The sequence below is a fragment of the Capricornis sumatraensis genome, chromosome 1 (genome assembly GCF_032405125.1).
Source record: "Capricornis sumatraensis isolate serow.1 chromosome 1, serow.2, whole genome shotgun sequence".
NCBI classification, from domain to species: Eukaryota; Metazoa; Chordata; class Mammalia; order Artiodactyla; family Bovidae; genus Capricornis; species Capricornis sumatraensis.
In genome coordinates, this window is record NC_091069.1 from 73,625,552 (window position 1) to 73,642,349 (window position 16,798).

At 37.7% G+C, this 16,798-nt stretch overlaps 1 protein-coding gene across 17 annotated transcripts in view; it reads left to right on the top strand.

The window, feature by feature from the left end:
- The window catches only part of NRXN1 (neurexin 1), a 1,215,464-nt gene that overhangs the window by 466,877 nt on the left and 731,789 nt on the right, over positions 1 to 16,798 (top strand). For 7 of the 17 annotated variants that reach the window (XM_068971259.1, XM_068971268.1, XM_068971326.1 and 4 more), the window contains one exon: positions 2,558 to 2,719. In XM_068971259.1, coding sequence (XP_068827360.1) covers positions 2,558 to 2,719 — 162 coding nt within the window. Of the gene's footprint in view, positions 1 to 1,513; positions 1,559 to 2,557; positions 2,720 to 16,798 lie in introns of all 17 variants that reach the window. The other 10 variants (XM_068971278.1, XM_068971304.1, XM_068971341.1 and 7 more) reach the window with 2 other exon arrangements.

The window sequence follows — 16,798 nt, forward strand, 5'->3', positions numbered from 1 at the left end:
TAAGCCCCAGATGTCTCTGCAGAGACCAGTTCATCTTCTAAATGCCCATTTCTATTTGATTATATTTTTAAAAATTCTTCCAAGTATCTACATATTAGAAAAATACGATTTTTTCAGTCTATCTATGGGCCCCCATATACTGTATGCTTTTAACTGAGACATATTATTACAGTATATATATATATATATATTCAGATGGAAATGAATAGATTGTCCTTATATATTGAACATGATAAGTTTTGGTTACTATTTGAAATTTTATGATATTACAATGTACCATTTTGTAAAGTGTTGATAGTGACTAATTTTTCTGCAGTACATGCTGATCTCAAACTAATATCCTTAACATATTTGTTGTTTCTCTGAACAGTTGCAGAATGACCGGATTGTCTCTGGTTTTCCTTTACTAAAACAGCCTTCTCTTTCTGAGCTGTTAACTGACTAACCTTTTCTTTCCCGCTTCTGAAAGGCTTAAACTGTCCAAGCTAGAGAAGCAACCAGGAATTTTAGCAGTGCAGGGTTAGTCTAGCTGAGGCAGAGGAGCAAAAGTAAAGGATTCCTGAGACCCTCCAAAACCTTTCAGAGGCCTTAGTGTCACGGGAGGGGCCCTGCATGTTTCCCACCTGCCCTGGGGGAGAGTTTCCCACCATCAGGGTAGCTGTAGACCACAGACTTCTTACGCGTGTGTCTCTTTAGTTTTCCCTTTTTATTTTCCTCTCAGATTCTCACCAAGAGGCCGCAGTCTCATTTGAGAGAAGCACAGACGGAAGGGTGGGGCTTGAGGAGCCCACTTTCTAGATTTGCCTTTGCTCAGGTTACAAACCAAACTGCGAATTGGTAGCTCCAAGGAAACTGCAGTTACACAGCCGGGGTGCATGTGTGGCAGGATAGATTAAAAACAAATCCATTCTACTCATTCTATGTGTCAGGATCTTTGCTTTGTTTCATTGCAGTAAACTGTGATCCTAAAGTCCATCAATATGACCGAAGGAAGTTTTGGAGTTGAGGAGGAGTCCTTGTATGCTGTAAAATTGAGTAGTAGGGCAATGCCAACCAATTCCTATGAATTTGCAGGGGCTGGGGTGGGCCAGGGTGGCGGGGGGGGGGACCATTTCTGGGCAGAAGGTGGCAGTGGTCAGCTGATGAGCTTTAGGCTTTGGAGTCCCTTTTAGACTTTAAATGTCTGTCAGACGTACTCAGGGAGACAAAGGAACATTGCCATATGTCTGTTTCTGTCTCATAGCAAGTTATGAACAATACTGGCAGGAAAAATATTACCTCTGTGGGAGGCCTATTTGTTAGTCTGCTTTTTTCTTGTAAAATTTTTTTGCCCTTTTTCTATGTTACTAACATGCTTAATAACTAACATGTCATTCATGGAATGTTTCATTCTACTAACCGTTACCTGAATCAAAAAATGTACTAACATGGTAGAGACCATCATATTTTTTAAGTAACGATCGTTATTTTGTTCACAGTTTTTAATTTCCTTTCTCCCCCCTTCTCCACAAAGCACTCAGGCATTGGACACGCTATGGTAAACAAACTACATTGTTCGGTAGATATCATTCTAATTGTTTCTTATTTTGGGTTTGCCGTGTGTTTTCTTTCTTTCTTTTAACTGTAGACATCATTAACAAAAGAGGAACTGCGGTTGGTACTCTTCTGCTTACTTTGACCTCCTTCTTTTCATCTGTTGTTGACCTTCTTATTTTTTACCTGTTCCTGTCAACTTCTGTTTTCCAACTCACCTGTAGGGGCATCGTTAACGTTTCGAACGTTTTGCATCCAGCTGTGGTTTAACACGGGATAAGACAAAATGGTGGCTGGCCCGAGTGACCGCAAGCTCAGCCAGCCTCAAACCATTCATGACGCATGGCATGCGCCCTTGATTTGGGAATGCTGGAGATGCCACACCCACTCATCTTTCCCTCATCATCGAGCAGTTGTGTGTTTTCCTTTGGTTCTCCCTGTTTCCTTTCCTTTCTGAACTGTCCTGTCCCTCCTGCATGTGCACCTCAACGTGTGCCGCTTCCACTGGTTGTTTTGCGCCCCCTCCCCTTTGGCATGGACGCAGGCACTTGCATGCTGGACAACTGCTGCTCAATAGTGCAAACAGTGACATTGCTGGAAAGAGCTTGCGCCTTTTCTGTTAACAAGGTGCACGTGTGATTAGTTAATAACAGACAACTAAACTTTACTAATACGTACACCAGCAAAACTAACCTAGGAAGCATTTTACTAACACCATTTTTGTGTCTGCTAAATAACTTTTGAGTTGCCATAGGGATGATGCTGACACTAGTTCAATAACCAGTTAACTCTCTAACTAGTTTAGACCTCTTAGGGCTAGCTGAATAGAATCCAAGAATAAACCTCTAACAGACATGAAAATGGGTTCCGCCATAGGTCTAAAAATAAAAACCAAAAAAAAAAAAAAAAAGCAAAAAGCAAAATGAAAAAATGAAACAAAACAAAACACAACACAGGCATATCCCAGGATTACAGTATCTAGGTCTGAGTATAGCGTGTCCTTTCCCTGTGCTTTGTTATCTAGGTGACAATATCAGTGGATGGGATTCTTACCACAACGGGCTACACGCAAGAAGATTATACCATGCTGGGGTCTGATGACTTTTTCTATGTTGGAGGCAGTCCCAGCACAGCAGACCTTCCAGGGTCCCCAGTCAGTAACAACTTTATGGGTTGTCTCAAAGAGGTAAATATCACTGTCACCAGAATCATTTCTAATTCATGATTTCATCTTTTCAGATCCAGACTCAAAGCACCTTTGCTGAAGACCTGATGTTTGTGGTGTCAAAGGGCACAACCTTGAATTCAATATTCCACTGGGGTTTTTATAGGTTTGGAGGGATGAGGGAAGCTCATAAAACATTATCAAGGAATTAAGTTCCTCATCTTTATAGTCTATAAATAATTCACAGTTAAGATTTGCATGGGCAGTCATATTCTCTATAAAAGGAAGTCAGACATAAAGAAATATTGGATTTAGAGTTAAGCCAAACACCTTGATCATCTCTACAAATGCCTTAGGTGTTATATATTCAGTGGTGACTTATTTGAGCATTACAGGAAAAAAGAAGAAAAAAAATTGGCTAAAAGAGACCAAATTCAACAAGCACAAAATAAATCTGAATGATAGCTTTGTTCCTATATTTTTACCATGTTCTGAAGGAAGTAAAGATGTTTCATTTGTGAGTTAATTTGATGTTCGCCTGAGAGAAGCTTTCAGGCTAAAATATATCAAGAATTTCATCCCTCATTCTCAGCTGTCATTGTTGATTGTAACTTTTGATAGGATTAGAACTTGTTGGGGTGTGAGAAGAAAAAAATTAGGAATGTCCTTGGGTTTTGACTTGTATGAATACTTTTCCATAAAAGCTGCCTGTTTTCATGCAGGTACAACCCAATTTCTTTGGGCTGCTAGAACCAGAAGTTCCTTTTGCATTATATGGCTGCAGTTTAATGGTACAGACCTATAAAATATAAAATTTAATACCTTTGAATTTATTATTGATTAGCCATAGATATTGCTGGTAAGCAGTGATGTGCTTTGGTTTATTTTAAAGAAAATATTCTAATCAAACTCAATTCAGGTAAGCATCAGTGAAAAACTATCAGTGCTTAAATTATCCTGACCTGTTTTCCATTTATATAAATATACTGGGTATTGTATTGCCTAGTATATGAATGTGTATATAAGAAGCATTTGTGCTTTGTGGTGGTAGGGATCGATTGTCTCTCAGAAAAGACCTTTTAATTTTTACAAATATGTAACATGACCTAAGACTGCACTAAGCTCTGTGAGCATAATAAAATCTTAATAGTTATTACCTTTGTTATAATAATAGGCATTTTCTGAGCTCTTATTTTGCACCTGATGCTATCCTAAGAGCTTTATAAGGATCTCCACAATATAAGTAGTAATTATCTGCATTTTGGGGGCAAAAAAGCTAAGGTTTGGCACAGGTAAGTTTCTTGAGCAAAGGTCTCACGGCTAACAAATTTTAAAGCCTAAATCATGGCTGTCTGATTTTAGAATTTTGTGTACTCTTAGCCACCATAATATACAGTGTCCTAACAGAAATATTTGTTAGAAGATTGTGTAAACCCTCAAGTTTATTACAAAAGGAAATGTAATATAGACTGTGAGGAATGAGATATTCAGTTGTGTGGTACCATTATACCCATTTGAATATGAATGAGAGTGAATGAATGGGGATCTAGTAGACAAGGAAGACCCAGAGAAGGTCAGAATGTGCGCATCTTGAGGGATAATTATGATTTGTTGATGCTGGGGATGGAGAACGCATTTCAAGCTGGGGAGAAGCATGGTGAACACATACTTAGATTTCACAATATGATGCCTGGATCCTCCTTTACAGATGGGAGTTGGGGTGGGGGCAGAATCATAACCCTAACCATCTACATCATTCCATCATTTTTACTGTGATCTCTCCAATCTACCATCAGCCTCTTTGGTAAGTTAGTCTTGTTAATGACTGGGAAAAAGAAAGGAAATTGAAATCTAGCTAAAGAGCCCTTCTGGGTATCCTGTAAAAACATGAGAATTTCTGCAGTGATCACCCAGACTCAACTGTGCCTCATCATCTTCTGACATTTCAGTTTGGGCCAGGCAACTTCCTATGTGTATGAGTCTTCAATGGATTGCCTTAATCTAAAATTACAGTTTCAGACTGAACTATATCTCACATTAATATCTTTGTATTAATGAGTAGTTGATACACTTTACAACTCATCTCACTTAATTATAGTCGATTTGTAATTTTATATTAGTTTCAAGTACAATGTAGTGATTCAGTATTTTTTTGCAGATTATACTCCATTATTGTTGTTTTAGTCACTGAATCAACTCTTCAGTGACCCCATGGACTGTAGCCCACCAGGCTTCACTGTCCATGGGATTTCCCAGGCAAGAATACTGGAGTGGGTTGCCATTTTTTTTTTTTTTCTCCAGGGGATCTTCCCAACCCAGGGATTGACCCTGAGCCTCCTGCATGTCTTCTGCTTGGCAAGTGGATTCCTTACCACTGGGCAACCTGGGAAGCCCCATATTCCATTATCGGTTATTACAAAATAATGACTATAATTCCCTGTGCTATATCCTTGTTGCTTATGAATTTTGCACTTATCTTTTTAATTAGTCTTTAACCACCAAAACCGAGTCAAGTGGTTTTCTGTGCGACTTCATCTACTGAGTCCAAACAATGAGGATTCCCTCATGTTACTGTTTCTGTAGGTCTAGGATAGATATCTGGAGAAGGTTATGGCACCCCACCCCAGTACTCTTGCCTGGAAAATCCCATGGATGGAGGAGCCTGGTAGGCTGCAGTCCATGGGGTCGCGAAGAGTCGGACACGACTGAAGTGACTTAGCAGCAGGATAGATATCAGCCTTACTGATAGGGTACTTTCTACATCTCTTCCTCTACAGACCAGGATATGTGTTTGGAGCAAGTCCTGCCAGTGTTTTATTAATGTGTAATCTCTTACACTTTATTTCCTCCTGATGCACTAGTATGGAAGGATATGGGCATGATCAGCTCATAGCGCACTTTGCTTGATCAGATTTTAGATGGTTCCTAGTCTCCATCCAAGTCTAAGTATCTGTTTCGAATGCTCTGTTCTTCCTACTACTGAGATGATTGTGACAGAGTATCGTAGGCTTTGAGCTACATCACCTTATCACAGCTAGGTGAGCTTTGTAGAGTTGCTGATAAGAGAGAAACATACCCACATTCATTCTCATCCCATCTCTTTTAAGCCCATATGAGCCTTCCTTAACTCTGTCGTGGGCTTTCTGCCCTGTAGACTGTTATGTAAAACCTTAATTATGATTTTACATATGGCTCATAACATTTTTTTATTTTCAGTCTAGTATGTGATCCCCATTAGGATAACCAATCCTGGAGGAGATACTAATAATACCATGTCTGAAATCATAGAAGAAATTTTGGAGTGTTAAAACAGGAAGAGTCCTGGAAGTCACTTTCCAAGTCCAGCTTCCTTATCTTGAAAGTGGGGAAATGGACCTAGAGGTTATTTGTTCCACCTCAAAATAATGAAGGGGTAACAGGATTAGAGCACAGAATATTGTCAGATAAAACAAAATACTTGTATCACTGGTTCTGTTTTATTATGAACAGTGGGACTCAAGATCTCAAGATACAAAACTAGAGATGGCCTATCACTCTCACTAATTCACATCTCTATTCTTGGAAAATTACTTTGCAACAACCCATAATCTAGTGTTTATTAGAAGTAGCTAGAAGTTAGAGTTTTATCTATTTGGCATTTGATAATGCTTTTTTGAAATGAGACTCGGTTTGCATGGAGAGCAGGCAACTTCATTAAGAAATTTATTTTTTAGTGATTAACAAATTTTAAAATGAATTATTTCAACATAATTTGGCAAAATATAACCTGAACTTCATATATTGCTTTGTTCAAACCAAGAAGGAGTGTTGAATGGCCAAGAATTTATGATAAGAGGATTAAAGCAGTTTTTAAAAAATATTTGTATTTTCATCATAAATTGAAAAGACTTGGAGAAATGTTTGAGGTCACTGGAAACTACTTTCAAGAATATAAACTTGAGAAGTTAGAATAAGAATTATAAATAATAAATTACCCATATACCAGCCCACATCTATGAAATTCCTGGAGGGTGATAGGTCTGTGAAAATACACTTAAAAAAAAAAATCTGATTTTTATCAAACCAATACTAATCATGCTTAGGCTGAAGCATTGTCTATATTCTTTGCATTCTTTATGCTATTGACTAAAACCTGAAGTATATGTTGCTTAAAAAGATCATTTAAAATTAAATTTAGTTTTTCCAGCAGCCAGTTTTTGAGTGATTGCTCCAACAGTAGAGAGATTCAGAAGATGCTGTGGAAAGTCAAATCATGGTGTCTAGGTGAAATGGAGTCTATTTGAGGACACTTATGGTCCTGCCCATTCACCTTAGACTCCTAGGAAAGCTGTGTGTGTGTGTGTGTGTGTGTGTGTGTGTGTGTGTGTAAAAGTATCATTGTTGATTCCTAAGGTGCTCACTAGAGGTTTTTGTTCATTTGTGTTTTAATATTCCAAGATGGTGGAAAACTTACTATCATGTGCTTCTTCTGCAGAGTTTTGACCATGAGGGCTTCTGCAATAAATAACTTACAAGGAAGGCTCATGCTGCTCCTTATTAGTCTTGCCTCAGAATCTCCTTCTGTTATTATGCATTTCTTAGTCCCTTTGTGCCTTCATAATGCTTTGAAACACCTATTTCGCTCCTGCAGAGTGAAAATTACTCAACATAGTTTGTTAGTAGGGAAATGAAGTCAACGAGGAAGGAAAGGATTGTGTTCAATAAAATGAGTTGGAATGCTTTATTTGAAGTTTGTTTTTAGCTATGTGTCCTTGCTGAAGGTCTTAAAATACATTGCCTGAGTAAGAAAATTTAGAACGCTACCACTAAAATTTGCTTGGGATAAGCCTAAGAAAGAATGCTAGAAAAATAAATAAATAATTGAAATGCTAGGGGAACTCAAATCCCTACTGAAAATTTCATCAACCTAATTAGATCAATGCAGCCTTTAATTACACTGAGAAACTTTTCACAGTAAAAATTTAGAAGAGGCTGTGTGGTGGATGAGGTTCAGAAAATATCCTCTTATGCAAGCATTTTCATCCACTGTGAAAAAAATAGTTAATGCCTGCATGTGATCAGCATGGTCCCCTCTGCCATTTGCAGTGACATTGCTATGGTTCAAACAACGTACCAGTATCATTACTGAGAAAAAGGTACAAGAGTTCCTTCATGCAAATACCTCTTAATTCCTATCCTTCTGGGAGGTCAACAGAACTTTAGAAGTTGTGAAGGCTTCTCAGTTTATCTTCTATGATAGAACCACCTCATCAAATGTGGGTTCTGTGGTATCCTGTTCTTATTTCCTCATGACTCAGAGAGTAGAGTGCGTATCATTTACATGTAAGAACAAAAATAAAATGGCTTACTTATTTTCATTTTAAGTAATCTTTCCAATTTTGAAATAGAAGTCTGACCTGTTGGAGAAATTTGACATCAAGGAAAACTTTGGAGGGTAAAGAGATCTTCGTTGATCATCATGTAACTTGGGTAAAGGGGGGATTCTTATGTGAGAGGACTTCCTCATAGGAGATCCAAAGTCATGATTAAACATAGTTCTCCCAGGTTGTAATTTCCTCCAGACTCTTCCTTCTTGGGGTCCCTGATCCCTGAGATAGTTTCTGTCTTTCCTCTCCCATTACGCTGTCACAGTCTATATATCGGTGGGTATTTTTACAGTGTAGTTATGTTAACCTTTCTGCATGCCTCATTCATTCTTTTCAAAAGAGAACTGTCTTTGCATTTCCATCTCACTTCTTCCTAGCCATTTTCCATACATATCCATGTATTTTTACTGGCAGTATAATTATATAACTAAGGACACTAAATTCTACTTTATGTTTTTCAGAATGTCCTCAATGTAACTATTTTGGGAGATATTTTACTAATGCCATCCAAATAAGAGACTGTATGAAAATACAAAGGAATTCCTGTAACAGAAGTCACCCTTTCTCTCGGTGCTGTGATCCTAGAGGCAGGGTTGTGGTTTAGTGACTTGTAAGAGGGCTTAGTTTAGCCTTAGCTGCAGAGGAGGCCCACTGACTTACAGCATTGGGCAAAAGTTCTGGTCTAGAAAGAAAATAAATTTTCTCCATCTGATTTAAAATACAGAAGATGGCAGTTTGCTTTTTAAACTTTAACGAGAAAGCAAGATGGAATATGTGAGAATGTCAAAGAATTTGACAAATTCTTATGTACTATTAACCTGATTTATTATAAGCCCTGCCTAATTTCTTTCAGATCATGGAATTACTGAAATGTGTTTCAAGTCTTCTGCTGTAATAAATTGTCAGCACTAGAATGCAAACAGAGGTCGATTACCCTTGCCTCCTTTCATGTTTAAGACAGCAGACCAACAGCTTCTTTTAAATCAGACAACCCCCTTTCCTATTTAAGGATGTCATTCCAAGAACTCCTGTGAGGTAATAGTAATAATAAAATAATATCCTCATTATACAAATGAGGACCCTGAGATCTTAGGAGAACACATGTCTCTGAGTGGTGAGGTTGAACCATGACCTTGATTTTCCATCCCTAAGTTGAGTACTTTTCCTAGTTAGAGGACGTTGCCTGAATGTGCTCATCCAAACAAACTCCAGTAATATAAACTCTGTGGTCCCTAGTTGTGGGTAGGATTATACTAGACATTATACACAGGGATATTAAAAGAGCTATTATGAAAGGGCAAGAGGGTTGGTATATTCCAGAACAGTAATAATAATAATATACTAAATATTTTCTATTTTTCATGTAATATCTACAGCATCCACTGAGTTATCCCATTTTACTGAGGGGATCAGCAACAGAGCAAACATAATAATTTATTCTTAAACAATAAAAGCATGAAACTTTGTGAAACAACTTGATATTCAGTACTTAAAACATAGTGGCAAGGGAGGGGAAAAAGGTATATGTAGACTTACAGCGTTTTATCTTTGGTGCTACTTTTATGATTAAATTGCCTGGAGCAGTCAGTGCACTGTCATTTTTCCATTGTTTTATATGCTCAAAAGTAAATCTCCAAACATGATAAAAGTATAGTAATACCATTTGTATTTGACAAATGAGGACATGGAGACAAGAGAAGTTCAGTAAGTCTGACCTAGGAAAAAACAGTTACTAAGTAGCAGGGCCAAGACCTAAACCTTAACTAATCTGACCACAGAATCCTCTCCTTTACTACTCTATGTTGCTTTCTTTACACACAATGTAATTTCACTTATCTTTCCTCATTCTCAGTCTTCTCATTAAGGTATAATGAAATGGAATGAACGTTATAGCAATCTTGAGGCGAAAGAAAACACAGCCTAGAGTCCTAGGATGTTGCAGAAGGAGATGTCTAAGTGGGAGGAGAAAGAGCAGGAGATATTTATTTCTTGAATGCTCAGTTAAGGGTGAGCTTCCTGGGGGACTTTTCCTCTCACAGTTTTAACTGGTATTGGGATATCACCTCTGTAAAAGTCTTCTCTACTCTGTACGTCTGCATATTCCTCCTCTGTGGATGTAAATAAGGCAATAATGCTTGTCATCAGTTTCTGAACTCAGCAGCCAGCCATTTGGACAGGGATGCACAAAAAATACATTTAGAAGTACTTTCTAGATTTCTATAAAGTATTGGCTTCATAGATTGTTGAGAGTAAATTTGCTTCTGTGCCTTGTAGCCTTGGGGACAGGGAAATAAGCAATTGGGGCAGAAACCAGGCATTTTGCCATAGACAGTCCTCTCTGAGATTGGATTCAGGGGGTCCCATCTGCTCAGGTCCCTGAGGAAGTGGAACTCAGCTCTTTAGTCTCCAAGCATCTGGTGAGTCCTTGTCTGGAATTCAGCTTTTTTAACATAGTAACCTCCCTTCCAGGGGACCCACAGAGTTTTTATCTCCCATCATTTCCAGCAGATGCCCCATAGCCTGGAACTATATCAGCAGTTGGCATAATACATTGTAGCACTTTTAGATATCAAGCTAGCAAAACATGGCTGGGTAGGAGGTTCGATGACATTTTAATTCAGAGGAATTGATGCATTTTATAGACTATGACATTTTTCTAGCCCAGCAGAAAGCAATAATGAATAATGTCTAAGACTAAACATTTCCTCTTAATTTCAGCACCCACTGCAGTACCCTGTTTAAATTGTTCTGTTCACTTATTAATGTGTGCATTCAGTGAATCAACATTAGTCAATACCTACTATGTGCTAGGCTCTGTATTAGATACCGGGGACATACTGATAAATAAGACAACACGCTTAGATATCTGGAAGGAGAGCCTGACAAAGAAACAGAAAATTACATTACAGGTACCTTCATTGAGGCAGTGGAAATTGCTCTAAAAATACAGTGAAAGCTGTTATTAATTCAGCCAGAGGTGACTGGTAATACTTTCAAAGAGAAGGTGACAAAGTAATCTGAGTTATCCTCTCTGTCTCTCTTTGCTCAACTCTATAATGGGCATGATATTATATGAGATTAAAGCACAATAAATTAGCTCCGCTCTCAGGATTAGAAAAGAATAGAAAAAATAAAATCATATGAAGGATTCAAAAACACATTAGAAAAGAAAAGCTCCATAGAAATGCAAGCTTGTACTTTGCTAAGTATGAACCATATTTTTAAAATCTAATATCCATCTAAAACAAAGGGAATATTTTAGTCTTCATCTTAATTTTTATTATGAGATGATTTACTCTTCACTTAGTTCTTTGGATCAAGTGCTATGTTTGGAAGAAAATTATTCCTGTACATGGTAATTGGTCTTTTTTTTTTTTTTTTTCAGGAGATTCATCACTATTGAAACACATTTAAAACTAATTACTTTAAAGTGAAAATAATTTTGTTATCATTCAGAAGCATGTGATTTTTAAATAATAGGAAAATGAGATTTTTTAAATCTTTGTTGAGTATTCTGCACTGTGTGATTCTGCACTGTGATGAATTGGTTATTCTGAGTGTTCAGCTTAGTTCTGTATGCATGATATGACTATCTACCATGTATCAGGGTCTGTGTGAAGTGCCAGGATATGATAATTAGGTTGACCTAGGTTATCCAATCAAGATCAGATGAATGAATTGTCCATCACACATTTATATTTTTCTGAAACTAAGTTTCTAAATTTGAGTCAAATGAGATGACAGTAACCAGTTATAGATTGTTATTCCATTAAATTAATTATAACAAATTACATTAGAATCAGACAGACCCGGGTTCAAGCCCTGGCTCCCTCGACTTGGTAGTTGTGTAACCTACAAATAGTAATTGAGTATTTTTGGCTTCCTTTTTCCTTCACTCTAAAGGATTAAATGAATGTGTGTAATTGAAGGACTCAGCATAGTACCCATTATACTGGACTATTTCAATAAATGATGAGTGTTAACTATGATTATATTGCAGATAGGAATGGACCAATACATATATATTTCATGGGCATGTGACCTATGTAGTCACACAGGGCCCACACATACAGAAGGACCCTGCACTTGGTTTAATATCTTCCTCTTGCCACTTGAAATTCTCAGTAACTTTGAACAAGGGACCCTTCATTTTTATTTTTGCACTGGACCTTGTAAGATATGAGAATGGTCTGGGTTTCAGACACATATATGAGATTTTGCACATATTATCTCATTTTAAAATTTATTTCATTTAACTCTCCCAACAGCTCTGTGAGGAAATTGACTTCAATGCCACAAATTATTTATAACATCATCAAGGCCACAATACTCATCTGTAAAAGAATTGAGAAGAAACACTGTTTATTGACTCTAGCCAATGTGTTTTCCTCTTTTGTTCTCCTAAATTATAATAGCCACCTTCAAAAAATTAGTAAAGATGACTGAGAAACTCATCATTTTTTACAAAAAAATTGGTATCTTTTTCATAACTGGAGATACTCCATTTTTATGGTTTAAATGCAGTTTTGTTTTTTACTTTTTAAGGATTTTATCATCTTCATCAGATTTCACATTACAGTATTTTTCAAACATAATCACTGTATTCCTTGCCTACACTCACCATCTGTAGACAAAAGTCTCGTATGTAAGACTTCAGTGTTTGCTTGCAAGAGTAAATTGACCTTTTTGTTAATTTTCTTCTCTAAGATTGCCATCCATCCTTCATGAACATTACCTTTAGCTATCGTTTAATAATTTTTTGATTTATCCTGGATTAATCAAAACATTTATATAAATGTTACATAGAATTTATATAGAACAATTTCCAAACCATGGCATGCAACTAAGAAATAAAGCCCGGCAGCAATTCTTAGCCCATTTAAGGATTTACTCTTCAAGGTGTGGCCTGTGAACAAGCAGCATCAATACCACCTAGGAGCTTGTTAGGTGAAAAACCTCAGGCTCCTCCCCAGATCTACTAAAACAAATCCATATTTTAATAAGATACCCGGGTGATTTCATATGCAAATTAAAGTTTGAAAATCACTCATCTAGAGCACCTCAGCCCCTTTATTTTATTGACATAATTGACTGTGTGCACACACTAAGTCTCTTCAGTCATATGTGGCTCTGTGCAATCCCATGACGGTAGCCCACCAGGCTCCTTTATCCATGGGATTCTCTAGGCAAGAATACCAGAGTGAGTTACCATGCCCTTCTCCAGGGGATCTTCCCGACGCAGGGATCGAATCTGTGTCTGGCAGGGAGGTTCTTTACCACTAGCGCCCCCTGGGCACTCCCATCATGGCTGCATGATGCACAGTCATGCTGCGATTGGCATTAAACATGACTAGAATGAACCTCAATTGCAACTATGATCTGCATTTAAACATATTAAATACAAAACAGTATACAATTAAGTAGCTCAGAAATGACTCTGAGGCTTACACCCAGAGCCTCGGCATCTCATAATGACAAGACCCTAGGAAAACACTCCTAGGCTCAGTTCTGCTATACTTCCTGCTTGGGCTCAGCCTTTTGCAGGAGATGGACATCAGGATCCTCGTGTCAGGTTACACCAAGGGCAGATAAACCACCAGGATCCCTGCAGGGCCAACCTCCCAACATTCTAAATTTAGTGGCAAACATAGCCTTGGGATCAGTTCTATTTACTATCCAAGCAATAAGCTTTTGCTTCTGAAATAGTTGGAACTACGCCCATGACCATTAAAGTAAAATACCTGTGTGTTAATAACAATTTTAAACTAGGTCTCCTAACCTTTATTTGATTTTGAGTACTGCTTTCATAGCAAAATTTGTTCCTTTGCAAAAGTGCTGAAAATCACTGTGTGCAGGTCTGCTTGGGTTAATTATTATTTCTGCATGGTAATATTTTTATGCTGAATTTTCCATGTACACTCTTCACATTTTTTTAGGCCATGGTTTATTCAGGGTTATTTTTACCTTACCACAATTTGCTAACTTAAACAGATTCCTATGTATTTATTTACATTGTAACAACTTTGTAACATAATGGATTATGCCCTAAAGGAAGTAAACTCTTCCTTGGATATAAATTTAAACAGCTGGGGGACTTGAGGCATTAAGGAACCATTTAGGGAAATACTGCTTTTGCAACATGAATTTGAGTAAGAGCCCCCTAGAGGAAGCTATGTTCAGACTACCACACCATTGCACTTATCTCACATGCTAGCAAAGTAATGCTCAAATATTTTCAAGCTAAGCCTCAGTAGTACATGAACCGAAAACTTCCAGATGTTCAAGTTGGATTTAGAAAACCCAGAGGAACCAGAAATCAAATTGCCAACATCTGTTGGATCATAGAAAAAAAACACAATTCCACAAGACCATCTACTTCTTCACTGACTATGCCAAAGCCTTTGACTGTGTGGATCACAATAAACTGTGGAAAATTCTTCAAGAGGTGCGAATACCAGACCCTGTTACCTGCCTCCTAAGAAACCTATATGCAGTTCAAAAAGCAACATTTAGAACCAGATATGGAATGGTGGACTGGTTCCAAATTGGAAAAGTAGTAGGTAAAGGCAATACACTGACACCCTGCTTATTTAACTTATATGCAGAGTACATGATGCGAAATGCTGGGCTGGATGAAGCACAAGCTGCAATCAAGATTACCAGAAGAAATATCAATAACCTCAGAAATGCAGATGACACCACCCTTATGGCAGAAAGCAGAGGAACTAAAGAGCCTCTTGATGAGGGTGATAGAGGAGAGTGAAAAAGCTGGCTTAAAAGTCAACATTCAAAAAATGAAGATCCTGGCTTCTGGTCCCATCACTTAGTAGCAAATAGATAGGGAAACAATGGTAGCAGTGACAGACTTTATTTTCTTGGGCTCCAAAATAAATGGACACAGTGACTGCAGCCATGAAATTAAAAGACACTTGCTCCTTGAAAGAAAAGCTATGACCAACCTAGACAACATATTAAAAAGCAGAAACATTTCTTGGCTGACAAAGCTCTGTCTAGTCAAATCTATGATTTTTCCAGTAGTCATGTATGGATGTGAGAATTGAACCATAAAAAAGCTGAGTGCCAAAGAATTAGTGCTTTTGAGCTGTGGTGTTGGAGAACACTCTAAAGAGTCCCTTGGACTGCAAGGAGATCAACCAGTCAATCCTAAAGGAAATCAGTTCTGAATATTCATTGGAAGGACTGATGCTGAAGCAGAAGCTCCAAAACTTTGACCACCTAATGCGAAGAACTGACTCATTGGAAAAGACCCTGATGTGGGGAAAGATTGAAGGCAGGAGGAGAGGGCATGACAGAGGATGAGATGGTTGGATGGCACCACCAACTCGATGGATATGAGTCTGAGTGAGCTTCGGGAGTTGGTGGTAGACAGGGAAGCCTGGCGTGCTGCAGTCCATGGGGTCATGAAGAGTTGGACATGACTGAGCGACCCTATGGAACTACTACTGAAGGGAAAATAAGAAGTATGACACCACTCTAAACTGAAGGACACGTAGCCCAAAATTTTCTGGTGATTAAGTGAACAGAGATGCCTTTAAGTGACATTAATGGAAAAACCATTAATCCCAAGAAGTGAAGTGTGTGCTTATGCAATGCTTATAGAAAAAATAACTTTGAATTGAGCTAGCTACATACTCTGCCATCAGAAACGAAAGTATCACAGACCTTCTCAAAATTTCTTTAGGAGACCAGGATTTTATGGCACTTTAAATCCTCCCCCACTATCTTCCTCTAAACTCAGTGTGTAATTAGAGGCTATTCGTTCTTGAAAATGCATTAAAACTAAATCTCTCTGGCTTTATTAGATTAGAATAACACTGAAAATACTTCCACTTACTTTCATCCCCCATTCAGAAAAATGCAGCCTTTTTTCACTTCATACAACTTTACTTGCACTTTTAATACAATTCCTTCTTTCTATCTTGAAAATACACATAACACAGGGAGTATTAATAATGAAATTTGAAGTGAAATATCCAGAAGTGAAGTTTAAGTAATAGGAAAGATTTTTACATTCATGCTTGTTTTTCTTTAAGTATTGTAGTTATACGTATAATTGAGTAACAACCCTTTAAAATGTGTGCATTTATTCACCAAGCCCTCAGTGAGAACCAGCTGTGTCTCCAGCACTGAGTAGATGCTGGGTTTACAAATATGAATGATTTGCATCACCTTGTCTGAATTCTGAAGACACACAACCATAAAAATGAATTTCAGTGCTATAATTTGATAACAGCAACAAAATGTATCAAATGACTTCCGTGAAATGAGCCTGTGCAAGATGCCAAGTGAAGATTAAAAAAAGAGAGAAGGGAAAAGAATAAGATGTACAGATTAAAGAAACACATAACTAATTAGGTCACCTTATTCTGCTTTTCTGCCTCATCCTGAGCTCATCTCTATCGTAGTATTGCTGCTATAATTGTATCGGTGTTCGATCAACTAGGGTTTCTCAAGAATGTTAAGCCCTAAGGCTCTAAGACATCCATTGTTATATAATAGTGCCAGTTATGGATCATCATTGGGAAAATTGAGAAGGTAGTTACTCAGCTAATTTTCTATGTTCTGTGGTTCGGATGACTTTTCTAGTTGAGAAAAGCTAGGGGACGACTATTCTGCTCATTTGCTGGCAAGGATTATGACTTTCCTAGTGCTAGAGTCTGTGGCATAGTTGGTGCTCTATGACCCTTCAGTTGATTCATTATAATTACACTCA